Source organism: Oncorhynchus kisutch, unplaced genomic scaffold (assembly GCF_002021735.2).
Source record: "Oncorhynchus kisutch isolate 150728-3 unplaced genomic scaffold, Okis_V2 Okis03b-Okis08b_hom, whole genome shotgun sequence".
Lineage (NCBI taxonomy): Eukaryota > Metazoa > Chordata > Actinopteri > Salmoniformes > Salmonidae > Oncorhynchus > Oncorhynchus kisutch.
This window is the reverse complement of record NW_022261980.1, coordinates 9068058-9086724: the sequence shown is the minus strand read 5'-3', so window position 1 is coordinate 9086724 and position 18667 is coordinate 9068058. Positions and strand designations below refer to the sequence as shown.

Genomic DNA, 18667 nt, shown 5'->3' with positions numbered 1-18667 from the left:
CACTCCTATCACTCCTATCACTCCAACACTCCTATCACTCCTATCACTCCAACACTCCTATCACTCCAACACTCCTATCACTCCAACACTCCTATCACTCCTATCACTCCAACACTCAGACATAATTTACAAACGAAGCATTTGTGTTTAGTGAGTCCGCCAGATCAGAGGCAGTAGGGATGACCAGGGATGTTCTCTGTTTAGTGAGTCCACCAGATCAGAGGCAGTAGGAATGACCAGGGATGTTCTCTGTTTAGTGAGTCCACCAGATCAGAGGCAGTAGGAATGACCAGGGGTGTTCTCTGTTTAGTGAGTCCGCCAGATCAGAGGCAGTAGGGATGACCAGGGATGTTCTCTGTTTAGTGAGTCCACCAGATCAGAGGCAGTAGGAATGACCAGGGATGTTCTCTGTTTAGTGAGTCCGCCAGATCAGAGGCAGTAGGAATGACCAGGGATGTTCTCTGTTTAGTGAGTCCACCAGATCAGAGGCAGTAGGAATGACCAGGGGTGTTCTCTGTTTAGTGAGTCCACCAGATCAGAGGCAGTAGGGATGACCAGGGATGTTCTCTGTTTAGTGAGTCCGCCAGATCAGAGGCAGTAGGAATGACCAGGGATGTTCTCTGTTTAGTGAGTCCACCAGATCAGAGGCAGTAGGAATGACCAGGGATGTTCTCTGTTTAGTGAGTCCGCCAGATCAGAGGCAGTAGGGATGACCAGGGATGTTCTCTGTTTAGTGAGTCCTCCAGATCAGAGGCAGTAGGAATGACCAGGGATGTTCTCTGTTTAGTGAGTCCTCCAGATCAGAGGCAGTAGGAATGACCAGGGATGTTCTCTGTTTAGTGAGTCCACCAGATCAGAGGCAGTAGGAATGACCAGGGATGTTCTCTGTTTAGTGAGTCCACCAGATCAGAGGCAGTAGGAATGACCAGGGATGTTCTCTGTTTAGTGAGTCCACCAGATCAGAGGCAGTCGGGATGACCAGGGATGTTCTCTGTTTAGTGAGTCCACCAGATCAGAGGCAGTAGGAATGACCAGGGATGTTCTCTGTTTAGTGAGTCCACCAGATCAGAGGCAGTAGGAATGACCAGGGATGTTCTCTGTTTAGTGAGTCCGCCAGATCAGAGGCAGTAGGAATGACCAGGGATGTTCTCTGTTTAGTGAGTCTGCCAGATCAGAGGCAGTAGGGATGACCAGGGATGTTCTCTGTTTAGTGAGTCCACCAGATCAGAGGCAGTAGGGATGACCAGGGATGTTCTCTGTTTAGTGAGTCCACCAGATCAGAGGCAGTAGGAATGACCAGGGATGTTCTCTGTTTAGTGAGTCCACCAGATCAGAGGCAGTAGGGATGACCAGGGATGTTCTCTGTTTAGTGAGTCCACCAGATCAGAGGCAGTAGGAATGACCAGGGATGTTCTCTGTTTAGTGAGTCCACCAGATCAGAGGCAGTAGGGATGACTAGGGATGTTCTCTGTTTAGTGAGTCCTCCAGATCAGAGGCAGTAGGAATGACCAGGGATGTTCTCTGTTTAGTGAGTCCACCAGATCAGAGGCAGTAGGAATGACCAGGGATGTTCTCTGTTTAGTGAGTCCACCAGATCAGAGGCAGTAGGGATGACCAGGGATGTTCTCTGTTTAGTGAGTCTGTCAGATCAGAGGCAGTAGGGATGACTAGGGATGTTCTCTGTTTAGTGAGTCCACCAGATCAGAGGCAGTAGGAATGACCAGGGATGTTCTCTGTTTAGTGAGTCCACCAGATCAGAGGCAGTAGGAATGACCAGGGATGTTCTCTGTTTAGTGAGTCCACCAGATCAGAGGCAGTAGGAATGACCAGGGATGTTCTCTGTTTAGTGAGTCCACCAGATCAGAGGCAGTAGGTATGACCAGGGATGTTCTCTGTTTAGTGAGTCCTCCAGATCAGAGGCAGTAGGAATGACCAGGGATGTTCTCTGTTTAGTGAGTCCACCAGATCAGAGGCAGTAGGGATGACCAGGGATGTTCTCTGTTTAGTGAGTCCACCAGATCAGAGGCAGTAGGAATGACCAGGGATGTTCTCTGTTTAGTGAGTCCACCAGATCAGAGGCAGTAGGGATGACTAGGGATGTTCTCTGTTTAGTGAGTCCTCCAGATCAGAGGCAGTAGGAATGACCAGGGATGTTCTCTGTTTAGTGAGTCCACCAGATCAGAGGCAGTAGGAATGACCAGGGATGTTCTCTGTTTAGTGAGTCCACCAGATCAGAGGCAGTAGGGATGACCAGGGATGTTCTCTGTTTAGTGAGTCTGTCAGATCAGAGGCAGTAGGGATGACTAGGGATGTTCTCTGTTTAGTGAGTCCACCAGATCAGAGGCAGTAGGGATGACCAGGGATGTTCTCTGTTTAGTGAGTCCACCAGATCAGAGGCAGTAGGGATGACCAGGGATGTTCTCTGTTTAGTGAGTCCTCCAGATCAGAGGCAGTAGGGATGACCAGGGATGTTCTCTGTTTAGTGAGTCCTCCAGATCAGAGGCAGTAGGGATGACCAGGGATGTTCTCTGTTTAGTGAGTCCTCCAGATCAGAGGCAGTAGGGATGACCAGGGATGTTCTCTGTTTAGTGAGTCCACCAGATCAGAGGCAGTAGGAATGACCAGGGATGTTCTCTGTTTAGTGAGTCCACCAGATCAGAGGCAGTAGGGATGACCAGGGATGTTCTCTGTTTAGTGAGTCCTCCAGATCAGAGGCAGTAGGGATGACCAGGGATGTTCTCTGTTTAGTGAGTCCACCAGATCAGAGGCAGTAGGGATGACCAGGGATGTTCTCTGTTTAGTGAGTCCACCAGATCAGAGGCAGTAGGGATGACCAGGGATGTCCTCTGTTTAGTGAGTCCACCAGATCAGAGGCAGTAGGGATGACTAGGCATGTTCTCTGTTTAGTGAGTCCACCAGATCAGAGGCAGTAGGAATGACCAGGGATGTTCTCTGTTTAGTGAGTCCACCAGATCAGAGGCAGTAGGGATGACCAGGGATGTTCTCTGTTTAGTGAGTCCGCCAGATCAGAGGCAGTAGGGATGACCAGGGATGTTCTCTGTTTAGTGAGTCCACCAGATCAGAGGCAGTAGGGATGACTAGGGATGTTCTCTGTTTAGTGAGTCCACCAGATCAGAGGCAGTAGGAATGACCAGGGATGTTCTCTGTTTAGTGAGTCCACCAGATCAGAGGCAGTAGGGATGACTAGGGATGTTCTCTGTTTAGTGAGTCCACCAGATCAGAGGCAGTAGGGATGACTAGGGATGTTCTCTGTTTAGTGAGTCCTCCAGATCAGAGGCAGTAGGGATGACTAGGGATGTTCTCTGTTTAGTGAGTCCACCAGATCAGAGTCAGTAGGGATGACTAGGGATGTTCTCTGTTTAGTGAGTCCTCCAGATCAGAGGCAGTAGGGATGACTAGGGATGTTCTCTGTTTAGTGAGTCCACCAGATCAGAGGCAGTAGGGATGACCAGGGATGTTCTCTGTTTAGTGAGTCCACCAGATCAGAGGCAGTAGGGATGACCAGGGATGTTCTTTGTTTAGTGAGTCCACCAGATCAGAGGCAGTAGGGATGACCAGGGATGTTCTCTGTTTAGTGAGTCCACCAGATCAGAGGCAGTAGGGATGCCTAGGGATGTTCTCTGTTTAGTGAGTCCACCAGATCAGAGGCAGTAGGGATGACCAGGTATGTTCTCTGTTTAGTGAGTCCTCCAGATCAGAGGCAGTAGGAATGACCAGGGATGTTCTCTGTTTAGTGAGTCCACCAGATCAGAGGCAGTAGGAATGACCAGGGATGTTCTCTGTTTAGTGAGTCCGCCAGATCAGAGGCAGTAGAGATGACCAGGGATGTTCTCTGTTTAGTGAGTCCTCCAGATCAGAGGCAGTAGGAATGACCAGGGATGTTCTCTGTTTAGTGAGTCCACCAGATCAGAGGCAGTAGGAATGACCAGGGATGTTCTCTGTTTAGTGAGTCCACCAGATCAGAGGCTGTAGGGATGACCAGGGATGTTCTCTGTTTAGTGAGTCCACCAGATCAGAGGCAGTAGGGATGACTAGGGGTTTTCTCTGTTTAGTGAGTCCACCAGATCAGAGGCTGTAGGGATGACCAGGGATGTTCTCTGTTTAGAGAGTCCTCCAGATCAGAGGCAGTAGGAATGACCAGGGATGTTCTCTGTTTAGTGAGTCCACCAGATCAGAGGCAGTAGGAATGACCAGGGATGTTCTCTGTTTAGTGAGTCCACCAGATCAGAGGCTGTAGGGATGACCAGGGATGTTCTCTGTTTAGTGAGTCCACCAGATCAGAGGCAGTAGGGATGACTAGGGGTGTTCTCTGTTTAGTGAGTCCACCAGATCAGAGGCTGTAGGGATGACCAGGGATGTTCTCTGTTTAGAGAGTCCTCCAGATCAGAGGCAGTAGGAATGACCAGGGATGTTCTCTGTTTAGTGAGTCCACCAGATCAGAGGCAGTAGGAATGACCAGGGATGTTCTCTGTTTAGTGAGTCCACCAGATCAGAGGCTGTAGGGATGACCAGGGATGTTCTCTGTTTAGTGAGTCCACCAGATCAGAGGCAGTAGGGATGACTAGGGGTGTTCTCTGTTTAGTGAGTCCACCAGATCAGAGGCAGTAGGAATGCCCAGGGATGTTCTCTGTTTAGTGAGTCCACCAGATCAGAGGCAGTAGGAATGACTAGGGATGTTCTCTGTTTAGTGAGTCCACCAGATCAGAGGCAGTAGGAATGACCAGGGATGTTCTCTGTTTAGTGAGTCCACCAGACCAGAGGCAGTAGGAATGACCAGGGATGTTCTCTGTTTAGTGAGTCCGCCAGATCAGAGGCAGTAGGGATGACTAGGGATGTTCTCTGTTTAGTGAGTCCACCAGATCAGAGGCAGTAGGGATGACCAGGGATGTTCTCTGTTTAGTGAGTCCTCCAGATCAGAGGCAGTTGGAATGACTAGGGATATTCTCTGTTTAGTGAGTCCACCAGATCAGAGGCAGTAGGGATGACTAGGGATATTCTCTGTTTAGTGAGTCCTCCAGATCAGAGGCAGTAGGAATGACTAGGGATATTCTCTTTTTAGTGAGTCCACCAGATCAGAGGCAGCAGGGATGACCAGGGATGTTCTCTGTTTAGTGAGTCCACCAGATCAGAGGCAGTAGGAATGACTAGGGGTGTTCTCTGTTTAGTGAGTCCACCAGATCAGAGGCAGTAGGGATGACTAGGGATATTCTCTGTTTAGTGAGTCCACCAGATCAGAGGCAGTAGGAATGACTAGGGATGTTCTCTCTTTAGTGAGTCCACCAGATCAGAGGCAGTAGGGATGATTAGGGATATTCTCTGTTTAGTGAGTCCTCCAGATCAGAGGCAGTAGGAATGACTAGGGATGTTCTCTGTTTAGTGAGTCCTCCAGATCAGAGGCAGTAGGTATGACTAGGGATGTTCTCTGTTTAGTGAGTCCTCCAGATCAGAGGCAGTAGGAATGACCAGGGATGTTCTCTGTTTAGTGAGTCTGCCAGATCAGAGGCAGTAGGTATGACTAGGGATGTTCTCTGTTTAGTGAGTCCTCCAGATCAGAGGCAGTAGGTATGACTAGGGATGTTCTCTGTTTAGTGAGTCCACCAGATCAGAGGCAGTAGGGATGACTAGGGATGTTCTCTGTTTAGTGAGTCCACCAGATCAGAGGCAGTAGGGATGACTAGGGATGTTCTCTGTTTAGTGAGTCCACCAGATCAGAGGCAGTAGGGATGACTAGGGATGTTCTCTGTTTAGTGAGTCCACCAGATCAGAGGCAGTAGGGATGACCAGGGATGTTCTCTGTTTAGTGAGTCCACCAGATCAGAGGCAGTAGGAATGACTAGGGATGTTCTCTGTTTAGTGAGTCCACCAGATCAGAGGCAGTAGGAATGACCAGGGATGTTCTCTGTTTAGTGAGTCTACCAGATCAGAGGCAGTAGGAATGACTAGGGATGTTCTCTGTTTAGTGAGTCCACCAGATCAGAGGCAGTAGGGATGACTAGGGATGTTCTCTGTTTAGTGAGTCCACCAGATCAGAGGCAGTAGGAATGACCAGGGATGTTCTCTGTTTAGTGAGTCCACCAGATCAGAGGCAGTAGGGATGACCAGGGATGTTCTCTGTTTAGTGAGTCCACCAGATCAGAGGCAGTAGGGATGACTAGGGATGTTCTCTGTTTAGTGAGTCCACCAGATCAGAGGCAGTAGGAATGACCAGGGATGTTCTCTGTTTAGTGAGTCCCCCAGATCAGAGGCAGTAGGGATGACCAGGGATGTTCTCTGTTTAGTGAGTCCACCAGATCAGAGGCAGTAGGGATGACCAGGGATGTTCTCTGTTTAGTGAGTCCACCAGATCAGAGGCAGTAGGGATGACCAGGGATGTTCTCTTGATAAGTATGTGAATTGGAGTACTTTTGGGTGTCAGGGAAAATGTATGGAGTAAAAACTACATTATTTTATTTAGGAATGTAGTGAAGTAAAAGTAAAAGTTGTCAAAAATATAAATAGTAGATACCCCAAAAAACAACTTAAGTAGTACTTTAAAATATTTTTTACTTAAGTACTTTACACCACTGCATAACTACATAGGTCACAAAAGAAATGTATGAGCGTACCAGCTAACAACAAATGTTTTAAATCATGAACCGCTGATGAGGCATTTGTTATCAACAGTAACTGGAACTTTTTGAAGGCATCCAATCACCTCTCTCATGCTGTTGACCAATGACTCAGATTTATGGTATTGGAATACGCCCCTAAGATAAACGGGCGTGGTTTCAGCTAACCTCATTTACGTCAGACATTTACTTGTGAATAACAGCATTAGCACATGTGAGCAAGCTTAAATTGCTATAATTTGAGTACCAGTATATGTTGGAGTCATAAAGGGCTATAATATTTAATTATGTGTAAAAAACGTATAATATTTAATTATGTGTAAAAAAACGATGAGAGTTTAAGTTTAAAAAGCTAGACCCAGGCTGATCAGAGGGTATAATGAGCTCAATTAATAAAAAGTAAAAAATGACATGATGGTTATCTTTACTCTTCATACTAGGAGGCAGAATTTCTGGAAGAATATTAAAGCTTTAGACTAAATCCCCCCCCAAAATGAAATATGTTAGACACTAAATGACTAGCACAAAATATTTGCCTGGCTACCCACACTCCTTTCTCTGGCCAAATCTACACCACCCCCATGGACATTAGTTTCTTCTCTGCACCCTTCCCTGAACGTGAACACATTCAGGGCCGTCTGAGACAGAATTAGAACACACCTGGGTAAAGCAGCTGTTTAAAAATGTGTCCTTGGCTTTTATTTTCTGACTGGTTAGAGACGATCCAATCGCTGATTACTTCCTTTTGTATAACGTCCTTCCTGCACTCGTCACCACAAACTACTTCAGTGATAGCAGTCTCAGATCAAATATAAACGCAACATGCAACAATTTCAAAGTTCATATAAGAAAATCAGTCAATTGAAATACATTCATTAGGCCCTAATCTATGGTTTTCACATGACTGGGAATACAAAAAGTAGGGGCGTGAATCAGAAAACAAGACAGTATCATGTGTGACCATCATTCACCTCATGCAGCGCGATACATCTCCTTCACATAGAGTTGATCAGGCTGTTGATTGTGGAATGTTGTTCCCCTCCTTTTCAATGGCTGTGCGACATTTTGGATATTGGCGAGAACTGGAACACGCTGGTGTACACGTCTCTCCAGAGCATCCCAAACATGCTCAATGTGTGACATGTCATGTGAGTATGCAGGCCATGGAAGAACTGGGACACTTTCAGCTTCCAGGAATTGTGTACAGATCCTTGCGACATGGGGCTAAGCATTATCATGCTGAAACATGAGGTGATGGAAGCGGATGAATGGCACGACAATGGGCCTCAGGACCACGGTCACGGTATCTCTGTGCATTCAAATTGTCATCGATAAAATGCAAATGTGTTTGTTTCTATAGCTTATGCCTGCCCATACCATAACCCCACCTCCACCATGAAGCACTCTGTTCACAACGTTGACATCAGATAACCGCTCGCACACACGATGCCTGTTATCTGCCCGGCACAGTTGAAATCGGGATTAATCCGTGAAGAGTACACTTCTCCCGAGTACCAGTGGCCATCGAAGGTGAGCATTTGTCCACTGAAGTCTGGCACGACGCAAAACTGCAGTCAGGTCAAGACCCTGATGAGGATGACAAGCATGCAGATTAGATTTCCTGAGACGGTTTCTGACAGTTTGTGTAGAACTTCTTTGGTTGTGCAAACCCACAGTTTCAACTGTCTGGATGGCTGATCTCAGACAATCCTGCAGGTGAAGAAGCTGTATGTGAAGGTCCTGGGCTGGCATGGTTACACATGGTCTGCGGTTGTGAGGCTGGTTCGGCGTACTGTCAAATTCTCTAAAACGACTTTGGAGGTGGTTTATGGTGGAGAAATTAACGTTCAATTGTCTGGCAACAGCTCTGGTGGACATTCCTGCAGTCAGCATTCCAATTGCTTGCTCCCTAAAAACTTGAGACATCTGTGGCATTGTGTTGTGTGACAAAACTTCACATTTTAGATGGACCTTTTTATTGTCCCCAGCACAAGGTGCACCTGTGTAATTATCATGCTGTTTAATAAGCTTCTTGACATGACACACCTGTCAGGTGGATGGATTATCTTGGCAAAGGAGAAATGCTCACTAACAGGGATATAAACAAATTTGTGCACAAACATTTGAGAGAAATAAGCTTTTTGTGTGTATGGAAAATTTCTGGGATCTTTTATTTCAGCTCATGAAACATGGGACCAAAACTTTACATGTTGCATTTATAATTTTCTTCAGTGTAGTTTGAGTATATACACAGATTTGAGTCAGGCGAACAAAATCTACCTTTGTAGAAGTAGTGGCTTATATATCCAGTCTTCCCTGTACAGTGTGCCATGGACATAATGCTGTTGTTGGGTGCTAGCAGGAACCCATGACCATTAATGGTCAGCTCTGCTATTGACAGGCAGCGATGCCTGTTGACCTTGTATAACATCTCGATAAGACAAAGGCTGTTCAGTGGAAGAGGAGTTTTCTCTGGCTTCAATCACACAGGTTTAGGACACAGCGTTGCCAGCAATGCAGTACTACGGGGAATCCATGGCAACGCTGTTGCTATGGAGACTTTGAGAGCTATAGTAAAAAAACAACAACATCCAGTCGACATACCACAGGAGGTTGGTGGCACCTTAATTGGCAAGGACGATCTCGTGGTAATGGCTGGAGTGCAATAAGTGGAATGATGTCAAATGTATCAAACCCATGTGTTTGACGTCATTCCATTCGCTCCGTTCCAGCCATTATAATGAGCCGTCCTCCCCTCAGCAGCCTCCAATGCAACATACTGTACATACACTCTGAGCCGAACTGTAGAATTTCACTTGAATGAAAGACAGCATAGTGAGCCTGTGTATAAGACAGAACTGTGCCCTTTATGTTCAGTGTATTGACGTGTCGGAGCTAGACATTCTTTGGGAGGTAGTTCAAGGTAGGAGGTGGGAGGTGGGAGGCTAGGCCTTTAAAAGTTGTATTTATTATTCCAACAAAAAATATGAATCTCATTCTGAAAATGATTCATAAACTATGCGCTTTTTCATGTTTCCATGAAACATGTGACAATTTCCTCTTCTTGAGCAAAAAGTAAACAAGCAACTGTTCAATTACAGCGCAGATTTGAATTATGTTGTGACTTATGTTGTTATCAATAACCAAGCAATTATTTTAAACTGGGAAAATAATTGCCCAGAAGGGGGCAATCTTTCTCTTTTTCGACTTGGTTGAGTTGAGCCGTCCCACAGAAAGTAATTGTCTGCTTAATTGATTCCACATTGACAGTGTACATTACAAGGCAACATATATTTTATTAGAACAATTTGGATGAGACTTTGTGTAGTATTGCCCCCCTCGTACCCAACCAGTTCAGTGTTCAAATCTACAAATGTTTAGTAAATTCATCTCCTAACATACATTAACCCTGAAAATATGCATGCTGATGCTGGCCGATGTTGACTCCAATGCTTCCCACCATTGTGTCAAGTTGGCTGGATAGCCTTTGGATGGTGAACCATTTTTGATACACGGGAAACTGTTGGTTGGCACTTAAATATTTTGTTTTGGCCATTCACCCTCTGAATGGTACACATACACAATCCATGTCTCATTGTCTCAAGGCTTAACAATCCTTCTTTAACCTTCATCTACACTGATTGAAGTGGATTTAACAAGTGACATCAATAAGGGATCATAGATTTCACCTGGGTCAGTCTATGTCATAGAAAGAGTTCCTAATGTTTCGTACACTCAGTGTATATTGTGTATAATCCATGAGTACTCAAACCCCGGTCCAGCGACTGTCAAGTCAACACCGTAACAAAAACGAGAGGTTGGAACCCCTTGACGAGGTCGCTAGGTGTTGGGTTAAGGTTTCTACATCACCCCTTCCTTCGGGAGAGAGAAAATGTCCTCACGCTTCTCTACACAGTCCTTCACATGTACACACCTATTCCATGGCCTCATTGGTGCCATCCCACTTATGACACCAATGCATCAAACCCTGGTCCAGCGACTGTCAAGCGAACACCTTAACCATTACGCCCAGAGGTCCGAACCTCTTGACCAGGTTGCTAGGTGTTGGCTTAAGGTCTGTACAATATTAAGGACAAAACAATTAAAGGGGGATGCCTAGTCAGTTGCACAACTTAATGCATTCTATTATTTATAGTATATGCATAAATGAGCTCATAGTTTCTCACGGTGTCTAGTGCAGTTCCATGAGCACAACACTTGGTTGGTATGAATTCAGTCATGTATTCAGTCATGTATTCAGTCTTGTATTAAGTCATGTTTAAAAACAGAGCCCCTAGTCATCATTTTGTAATTTTTTCATATTTGTAACATTCCAGTATTACAAAAAATAAGTAGACCTAGGAATGTTTTGGGGAATGAATATGTGTGTGTGGGATATATGAGCTCTAGTGTGGATCATAAATCTAATAATCTATTTATGAATTGCTGTAGGCAAGCCAGGTTCGGAAAAGCCTGTACTGTCTGTCCCGCCATTTCCCTCTTTCAGCCAGGTAAACCTGACGTCACATCACCACAGAAACTTAGGTTGTCCGGTGGGTTTTCCCATCACCTCCAAAAGTACGGCTGCCCAAGCTAACAAGGAAGTCCCTCCTTCAGTTACGACTTATTGGTTACAACCCAAAGGGTACGGGACACATTGTATTCTCATTGGTTTATTTGGTTGTCAATTTAGCAGCTCTAGTTGGTTTGCGTCAGGTGAAAGTCGTACGGTACTCAGCGGAGAAAAAGTTGTTTCGTTTAGAAATGAAACGTTTGTCAACATCTTAAATTATAAATGTTGAATAATAAGATTTACAACTTCAACATCACCAGGTAAACAGCAACAATGAAGAGTCTCAAGTACCGACTGAAAAAGCATGAAGTTACGCTCACAGTAAGTTGAATCAGAACTTTTTGTGAATTACACATTCATTTTTAGTAAAGTGCAGTGTAGTCTGATATATCGGACTCAAATGATATCAACCAAGTTTTCCTGTTACAAAGTTTCGAGCTTCCCAAACAAAAGCCTACCAACCCAAGCTAATCGGGGTTTGGCTACATCAAGCCCGTTTGTCATGATCTTGTTGTTAATCATTGTCTTATTGACAAATGCTTAAAACAAAAGTTTCACATTGAAACATGCTCGTTTATCCAACTGTGTTCGTGGGCAGGGGAGTGGGGTTTTGAGAAAGGATGTTGGAACATACACCCACGACACGAGCGTCCAATAGCGCCAAATGTTCTCCCTATGGAGGGCATCGTGTCGTGTGTAAATCTGTGCAACAAAGTTAGCATTGTTTAGAATCTCTATCAGTCGGCACTTCAGGGCCATTGAGCCTCAGCAATATCGATCAATGTCCTCTATAACAGCATTTATTGTTTTATTGCGTCATATTTTGTCGCTGGCTTGTAGGCGCCTATAAAAGACAGGCAATTTGAGACAACTGCAAGATGCAGATGTCACCGACTGTACAGACTGCGAGAACCTTTCATAGGCAACATTACAATATCTGTCAGGCGACTGTCGTGCCTTTACATGTTCCAGGGCTAGCAATTCCACACGGATGTTATGTCATATGGATGCACTCTAAAAGACACTCTAAAATATATGTGTATGTATATATACCGTGTATGCTATATATATATATACTTTATATGCTATATCGTAGCCTAATGTTGACTATATACCAATAATATTTAGTTGTTGTACAGGTTAGGCCAGTAGGCCCACTATTTATTTCTGGAAGTGCCCTGTATTATTATGCTAAGGGAATGAGTGAGTATCCCTTAGGCTATTCCTGCTATATCCCATACAGCCTGCAGGGTAGTAGTATTATGATTCTACTCAGTTCAGCAGGAGTTGTGTGGATGTTTGGCAGCGACAGCCCCTTCTCCCCACAGTAGGCTAATTAACATGAGAAAGGCACAAAGCCAAGAGCTGTTTATTGTCCAAGTTTGTGGCCCAGTCCCTAGAAAAGGAATTCAGGAATTCCATTCAATTTAAATCACAGTGGACCTGTCTCACACGTTTGCAGAGGCGAGAAACGCACAGGTCATGGTGATGAGCTGCTGGCCAATGTTTAGCCTAGTAAAAAACGACATAATAATGAACATAGCTTGAGAAAAGCATTAATTTCCCCTGTGGAGCGATGGAGGTGCACACTGATTTAAAAGGCAGCAAGGTGGTCATGTCTTGAAAACAGGATTCCTGGTATTCTTATTTTGAAACCTCCAGACCTGTAACAGACACTATTGGATATAAAGAATCTTCAAATAGCGCAGACGGCCACCCATCGTTTCTAGAAAACACGATTGACATTTGACTGATCATTTCATATTGGCCTTGTTGCATACTGTTGTGCTTGGAGAGGCTGAAGGGACCTGGAATTGAGATGGGGGGGGGGGGGGGGGGGGGTAGTAGCACGTTGCAGGATGAACCAGTGCAAATGCCTGGAGTTACAAAATGTGCCCCAAGAAATTGTCTGTGAAGAGAGAAATATTTACACATTGCAGATCACCATTATCTGTCCAACTCCAAGGCCCTGAGCCCTACTTCTAGACCCCTCATGTTGACCTGAGCTTCCTGATTGATTCATTTGATATCATGGTTACCCTTAATCAACCCCTTTAGACCTACACATGTTCATGGGGACAGGAGGTCGATTTGGAATTGATTGATATTGATGTCATACAGAAAAGATACCAAAAGAATATTCCTTGTGATCTTTCATACCAAAAGAATATTCCTTGTGATCTTTCATACCAAAAGAATATTCCTTGTGATCTTTCATACCAAAAGAATATTCCTTGTGATCTTTCATACCAAAAGAATATTCCTTGTGATCTTTCATACCAAAAGAATATTCCTTGTGATCTTTCATACCAAAAGAATATTCCTTGTGATCTTTCATACCAAAAGAATATTCCTTGTGATCTTTCATACCAAAAGAATATTCCTTGTGATCTTTCATACCAAAAGAATATTCCTTGTGATCTTTCATACCAAAAGAATATTCCTTGTGATCTTTCATACCAAAAGAATATTCCTTGTGATCTTTCATACCAAAAGAATATTCCTTGTGATCTTTCATACCAAAAGAATATTCCTTGTGATCTTTCATACCAAAAGAATATTCCTTGTGATCTTTCATACCAAAAGAATATTCCTTGTGATCTTTCATACCAAAAGAATATTCCTTGTGATCTTTCATACCAAAAGAATATTCCTTGTGATCTTTCATACCAAAAGAATATTCCTTGTGATCTTTCATACCAAAAGAATATTCCTTGTGATCTTTCATACCAAAAGAATATTCCTTGTGATCTTTCATACCAAAAGAATATTCCTTGTGATCTTTCATACCAAAAGAATATTCCTTGTGATCTTTCATACCAAAAGAATATTCCTTGTGATCTTTCATACCAAAAGAATATTCCTTGTGATCTTTCATACCAAAAGAATATTCCTTGTGATCTTTCATACCAAAAGAATATTCCTTGTGATCTTTCATACCAAAAGAATATTCCTTGTGATCTTTCATACCAAAAGAATATTCCTTGTGATCTTTCATACCAAAAGAATATTCCTTGTGATCTTTCATACCAAAAGAATATTCCTTGTGATCTTTCATACCAAAAGAATATTCCTTGTGATCTTTCATACCAAAAGAATATTCCTTGTGATCTTTCATACCAAAAGAAAATTGGTTTTGAACTCTGATTGTAAGTAAGCATTTATTTCACTGCAAGGTTGTATTCGGTGCACGTGACAAAAAAAACTTTGATTTGTCTGTGTGATACTGCCTGTAACCTAAAAAACTTTGATTTGTCTGTGTGATACTGCCTGTAACCTAAAAAACTTTGATTTGTCTGAGTGAAACATGAGGTGATACTGCCTGTAACCTAAAAAACGGACTAGCATGTCCCTACTGAACTGACAGCATTAGTCTCGTGAGCCAGCTTCTCCATGGGTGTAACAGGGAACTCTTCCCACACCCTCATCATATTGCACTGTTATTATGAGAACTACAGTAACTGACTACAGAACACAAAATGAAGCACACCCTACAGTCCAGCAGAGCCTACACACTTATATACAGCAGAGCCTACACACTTATATACAGCAGAGCCTACACACTTATATACAGCAGAGCCTACACACTTATATACAGCAGAGCCTACACACTTATATACAGCAGAGCCTACACACTTATATACAGCAGAGCCTACACACTTATATACAGCAGAGCCTACACACTTATATACAGCAGAGCCTACACACTTATATACAGCAGAGCCTACACACTTATATACAGCAGAGCCTACACACTTATAGACAGCAGAGTCTACACACTTATATACAGCTGTGTTTGTAATGGCTTCTTACTCCAAAACCCATGAGGATGATTGTGCTGTTTCAAGTGGTCCAACAGCTGTGTGAGAGTGAGTCAGCATGAGTCCTTTTGGAACGGGAACAATAGCTGAATCTAATCCAGACCACGGCCACTTGTGGAAATCGTCCACTAAGTTTTGCAATGTAGTTTTTTCTACACATTCCTTAGTTTTTTCTGTGTTCCGAATAAGATCCTGGGGATTAGTTTCAGGTCTGTAGGACAAAGGCAGCCAATAGTAAGCTCCTCCTTTACGCTCCGTTTGACAGAAATGATCTTGTATTTAGAGAGATTGTTCCTGAGTGCTGAGCTATACTTTCTGTTGAGGCTGCCAGACTGATTCGACCCTTATCAAACTCAACCTACAGAAAGCTACTTACTGTCAACAATCTGCACTCAATCCCCCCCCCCCCCTCTCCCCTCCCCTTTTCTACATTGCTGCTACTAGCTGTTTATCATCTATGCATAGTCACTTTACAAATGACCCCAACTAACCTGTACCCCCTCACATTATCTCGGTACCGGTACCCCATGTATGTAGCTGCTATTTCTTGAACTGCATTGTTCTTTAAGTGCTTGTCAGTAAGCATTTCATGGTACACCTTTTGTTTTCAGAGGATGTGACAATTTTGGGGATTTGATTTTCAACACTTCTGACACTGAACTGTAAACAGGCCCTAGTTCTGCCATTGAGAATAATGTCTGGGTGTATGTTTAGATTATTAGAATATATTTTTAACCTTTATTTAACTAGGCAAGTCAGTTAAGAACAAATTCTTATTTACAATGACGCCTACACCGGCCAAACCCGAACGATGCTGGGCCAATTGTGTGCCGCCCTATGGGCCTCACAATCACGGCCGGTTGTGATACAGCCTGGAATCGAACCAGGGTGTCTGTAGTGACGCCTCTAGCACTGAGATGCAGTGCCTTAGACCGCTGTGCCACTCGGGAGCCATCCATTTCCACATTCCACACCTTGCTGTTTTGAGTTTGAGGTAGTAAGCTGACGTAGGTCACACTTTCTCTTCAGCCTCAGAAAGCATTTGAAAGGACTTTGTTTTTTACCAAACATTTTAGCCTCTGATAAAGTTTGACACTTATTTTCTTTTTAGATAGTTTTGACAGTCCATCCCTCCGAGGCCTTTTAGCAACATTGTTCCTCTTGAATGAGAACAAGTTGTTTGCTCGTTTCGATTCACTCATATTGATTTGGGCTTTGTGAATGCTTTGGTGCCTGAATCTTTTCCACTGTGTTTGGGTCTGTCAAGTCTCATCAACTCATGCAGATGTGGAGCTCTGGCATATTAGTTTGTTCACAGCTCTTCACAAATCACAGAGAATAACGGTGACAGGTCTGAGGTTAGGAAAGTTTGCCAGACAGCTGTTGGTGTTCTGTTTTTTCGGATGAGTGAGGTGATAGACAGGCCAGTGTTTGTGTTGACAAATGACTAAATGAAGTAGGGTGCATTCAATACCACACCTTAGACATGCTGGGGTGTAATCATTAGGAGCAGGTCTAAAACTATCTTTGTCACTGACCCCACAAGTAACCTTCAATGTCAAATTGCCCACAAAATCTTCCCCCTGCTGCGGTAAATTGGCAGGGGTATAGGGGCGTAACAGTGTAACAGAAGGAAGAACAGTCTTGGCTCTGGAACAGCATGAGGACACGCTAGGACAACAGGCCTGCCTGCTCTGCTCAGAGAAGATGGGGGAGGAGCAGATGGGCCAAGAACAGAGAGGAGAAATAACACAAGAAAATCAAGATAACTCATCCAAAGGACTTTGACTTCTCAAACACAGCAGAAAGCTAACAATATGATGCCCTGTCACCTTAAGTCAGCAACTTACTTAGATAACTAGCAAGTTATCTCCTTCTGTTGCACTTCTCCACTAGGATGAGAACTCAGAAACAGGCATTCTATCAACAGACAGCGCTCTGACTGATGTGTAGCTACTTTTCTCTAGTACTCTTTTCAGTGTAGCTACTTTTCTCCAGTACTGTTTTCAGTGTAGCCAGCCCTACTTTTCTCTAGTACTCTTTTCAGTGTAGCCAGCCCTACTTTTCTTCAGTACTCTTTTCAGTGTAGCCAGCCCTACTTTTCTCCAGTACTCTTTTCGGTGTAGCCAGCCCTACTTTTCTTCAGTACTCTTTTCGGTGTAGCCAGCCCTACTTTTCTCCCGTAAAATGCAAGATTAACTTTAAGCAAAACATTAGGAAATGTAGCTGTCTTAAGGCTGTCCCCGACATAAAGAAATATCTTGGTCGACCGAAAGTCGTCTGATCGAAATGTTTAAACGTGTATTTTTACAAATAGATATGTGAATACAGACCCTATGTGTTATAATAAAATCAACTATTGCACTTGTCTGATGTTTTAAGCACTCTGTTTGATGAAATAAGACACAAAGGACTCGAGGGAGCCAGAGATTCGCAAATTCTGCCATTACTCTCCTGAGGTTGCCTGTAATAAGCTACACGAGGAGTCGGTCAGCTTTTTCATGTGGAACGCCAATTTAACTTTCCATTTACCGATCTGCGTGCCAGTTATGGTTTTCGTATTTCCGTGGAACAGTTTCATTTAATTTTGAATAATGTCTTTGTATCGCAAAATAATTGTCATGTGGTTAATCAAAATTCTATCTAAATTAAAATGATGCTAACCTCAAGAGTAACTACTTTTGCCAACTATATGAAACTATCCTAGGTAAAAACATTGCAGCATCTCTCTCTCTCTCTCACTCACTCTTTCACTCTTTCACTCTTTCACTCACTCTTTCACTCACTCTTTCACTCACTCTTTCACTCACTCTTTCACTCACTCTTTCACTCACTCACTCTTTCACTCACTCACTCTTTCACTCACTCACTCTTTCACTCACTCACTCTTTCACTCACTCACTCTTTCACTCACTCACTCTTTCTCTCTCGATCTCTCTCTCTCGATCACTCACACACACACACACACACGCAAGCAAGCAAACTTTTCTTTACAAAATATTTTCTTTCTATTACTTTGCTTTGAGCTGTTGAGTAGAGGAGGACTAGTGGGTTGGTTTTGAGCTGTTGAGGAGAGGAGGACTAGTGGGTTGGTTTTGAGCTGTTGAGGAGAGGAGGACTAGTGGGTTGGTTTTGAGCTTTTGAGGAGAGGAGGACTAGTGGGTTGGTTTTGTGGAGTCATGTTGATAGTCTGAGGTAATGTTTACCCATCTCGTTTGATTTACCATAAATGCCTATTATAAATGGACTGTTTCATATTAATTCCAGATCCATGTGAGTGGCAGCAGAAGTTGACATGTCGGCTATAGTGGAATGTTGAGGTTATTCATGTTCACAGCTTTCCAGGAGCTACATGTACGTTGCATGTACAGATCAGCTGAACAGATCCCAGATATAATAGATGAGGATAGATGACTCGTCTGAAGGTCACCTCTTTCTCAGAAATACACCCTTGCATTAAAATGAACTCATGTGGATCAAGTGTTAATGAACTAAATCCCTATCTAGGACAGATGTTCCACACACAGGGACACACAGTGAATGAGTCACTGTGACATCCATAACATATCAACATTTATTTGTGATTCATCAGAAGCCTGTCCTCTGAATGACTCTGACAACCAGCACAATGACAACCCTAGTAG

At 43.7% G+C, this 18667-nt stretch overlaps 1 protein-coding gene across 1 annotated transcript in view; it reads left to right on the top strand.

Moving 5' to 3' along the window:
• The first annotated feature begins 11313 nt into the window (after positions 1–11313).
• Positions 11314–18667, top strand: part of LOC116359595 (uveal autoantigen with coiled-coil domains and ankyrin repeats protein) — a 73608-nt gene continuing 66254 nt past the window's right edge. Inside the window, exon 1 of the mRNA XM_031812458.1 lies at positions 11314–11523. Coding sequence (XP_031668318.1) covers positions 11476–11523 — 48 coding nt within the window. The 5' untranslated portion in view covers positions 11314–11475. The remainder of the gene's footprint in view (positions 11524–18667) is intronic.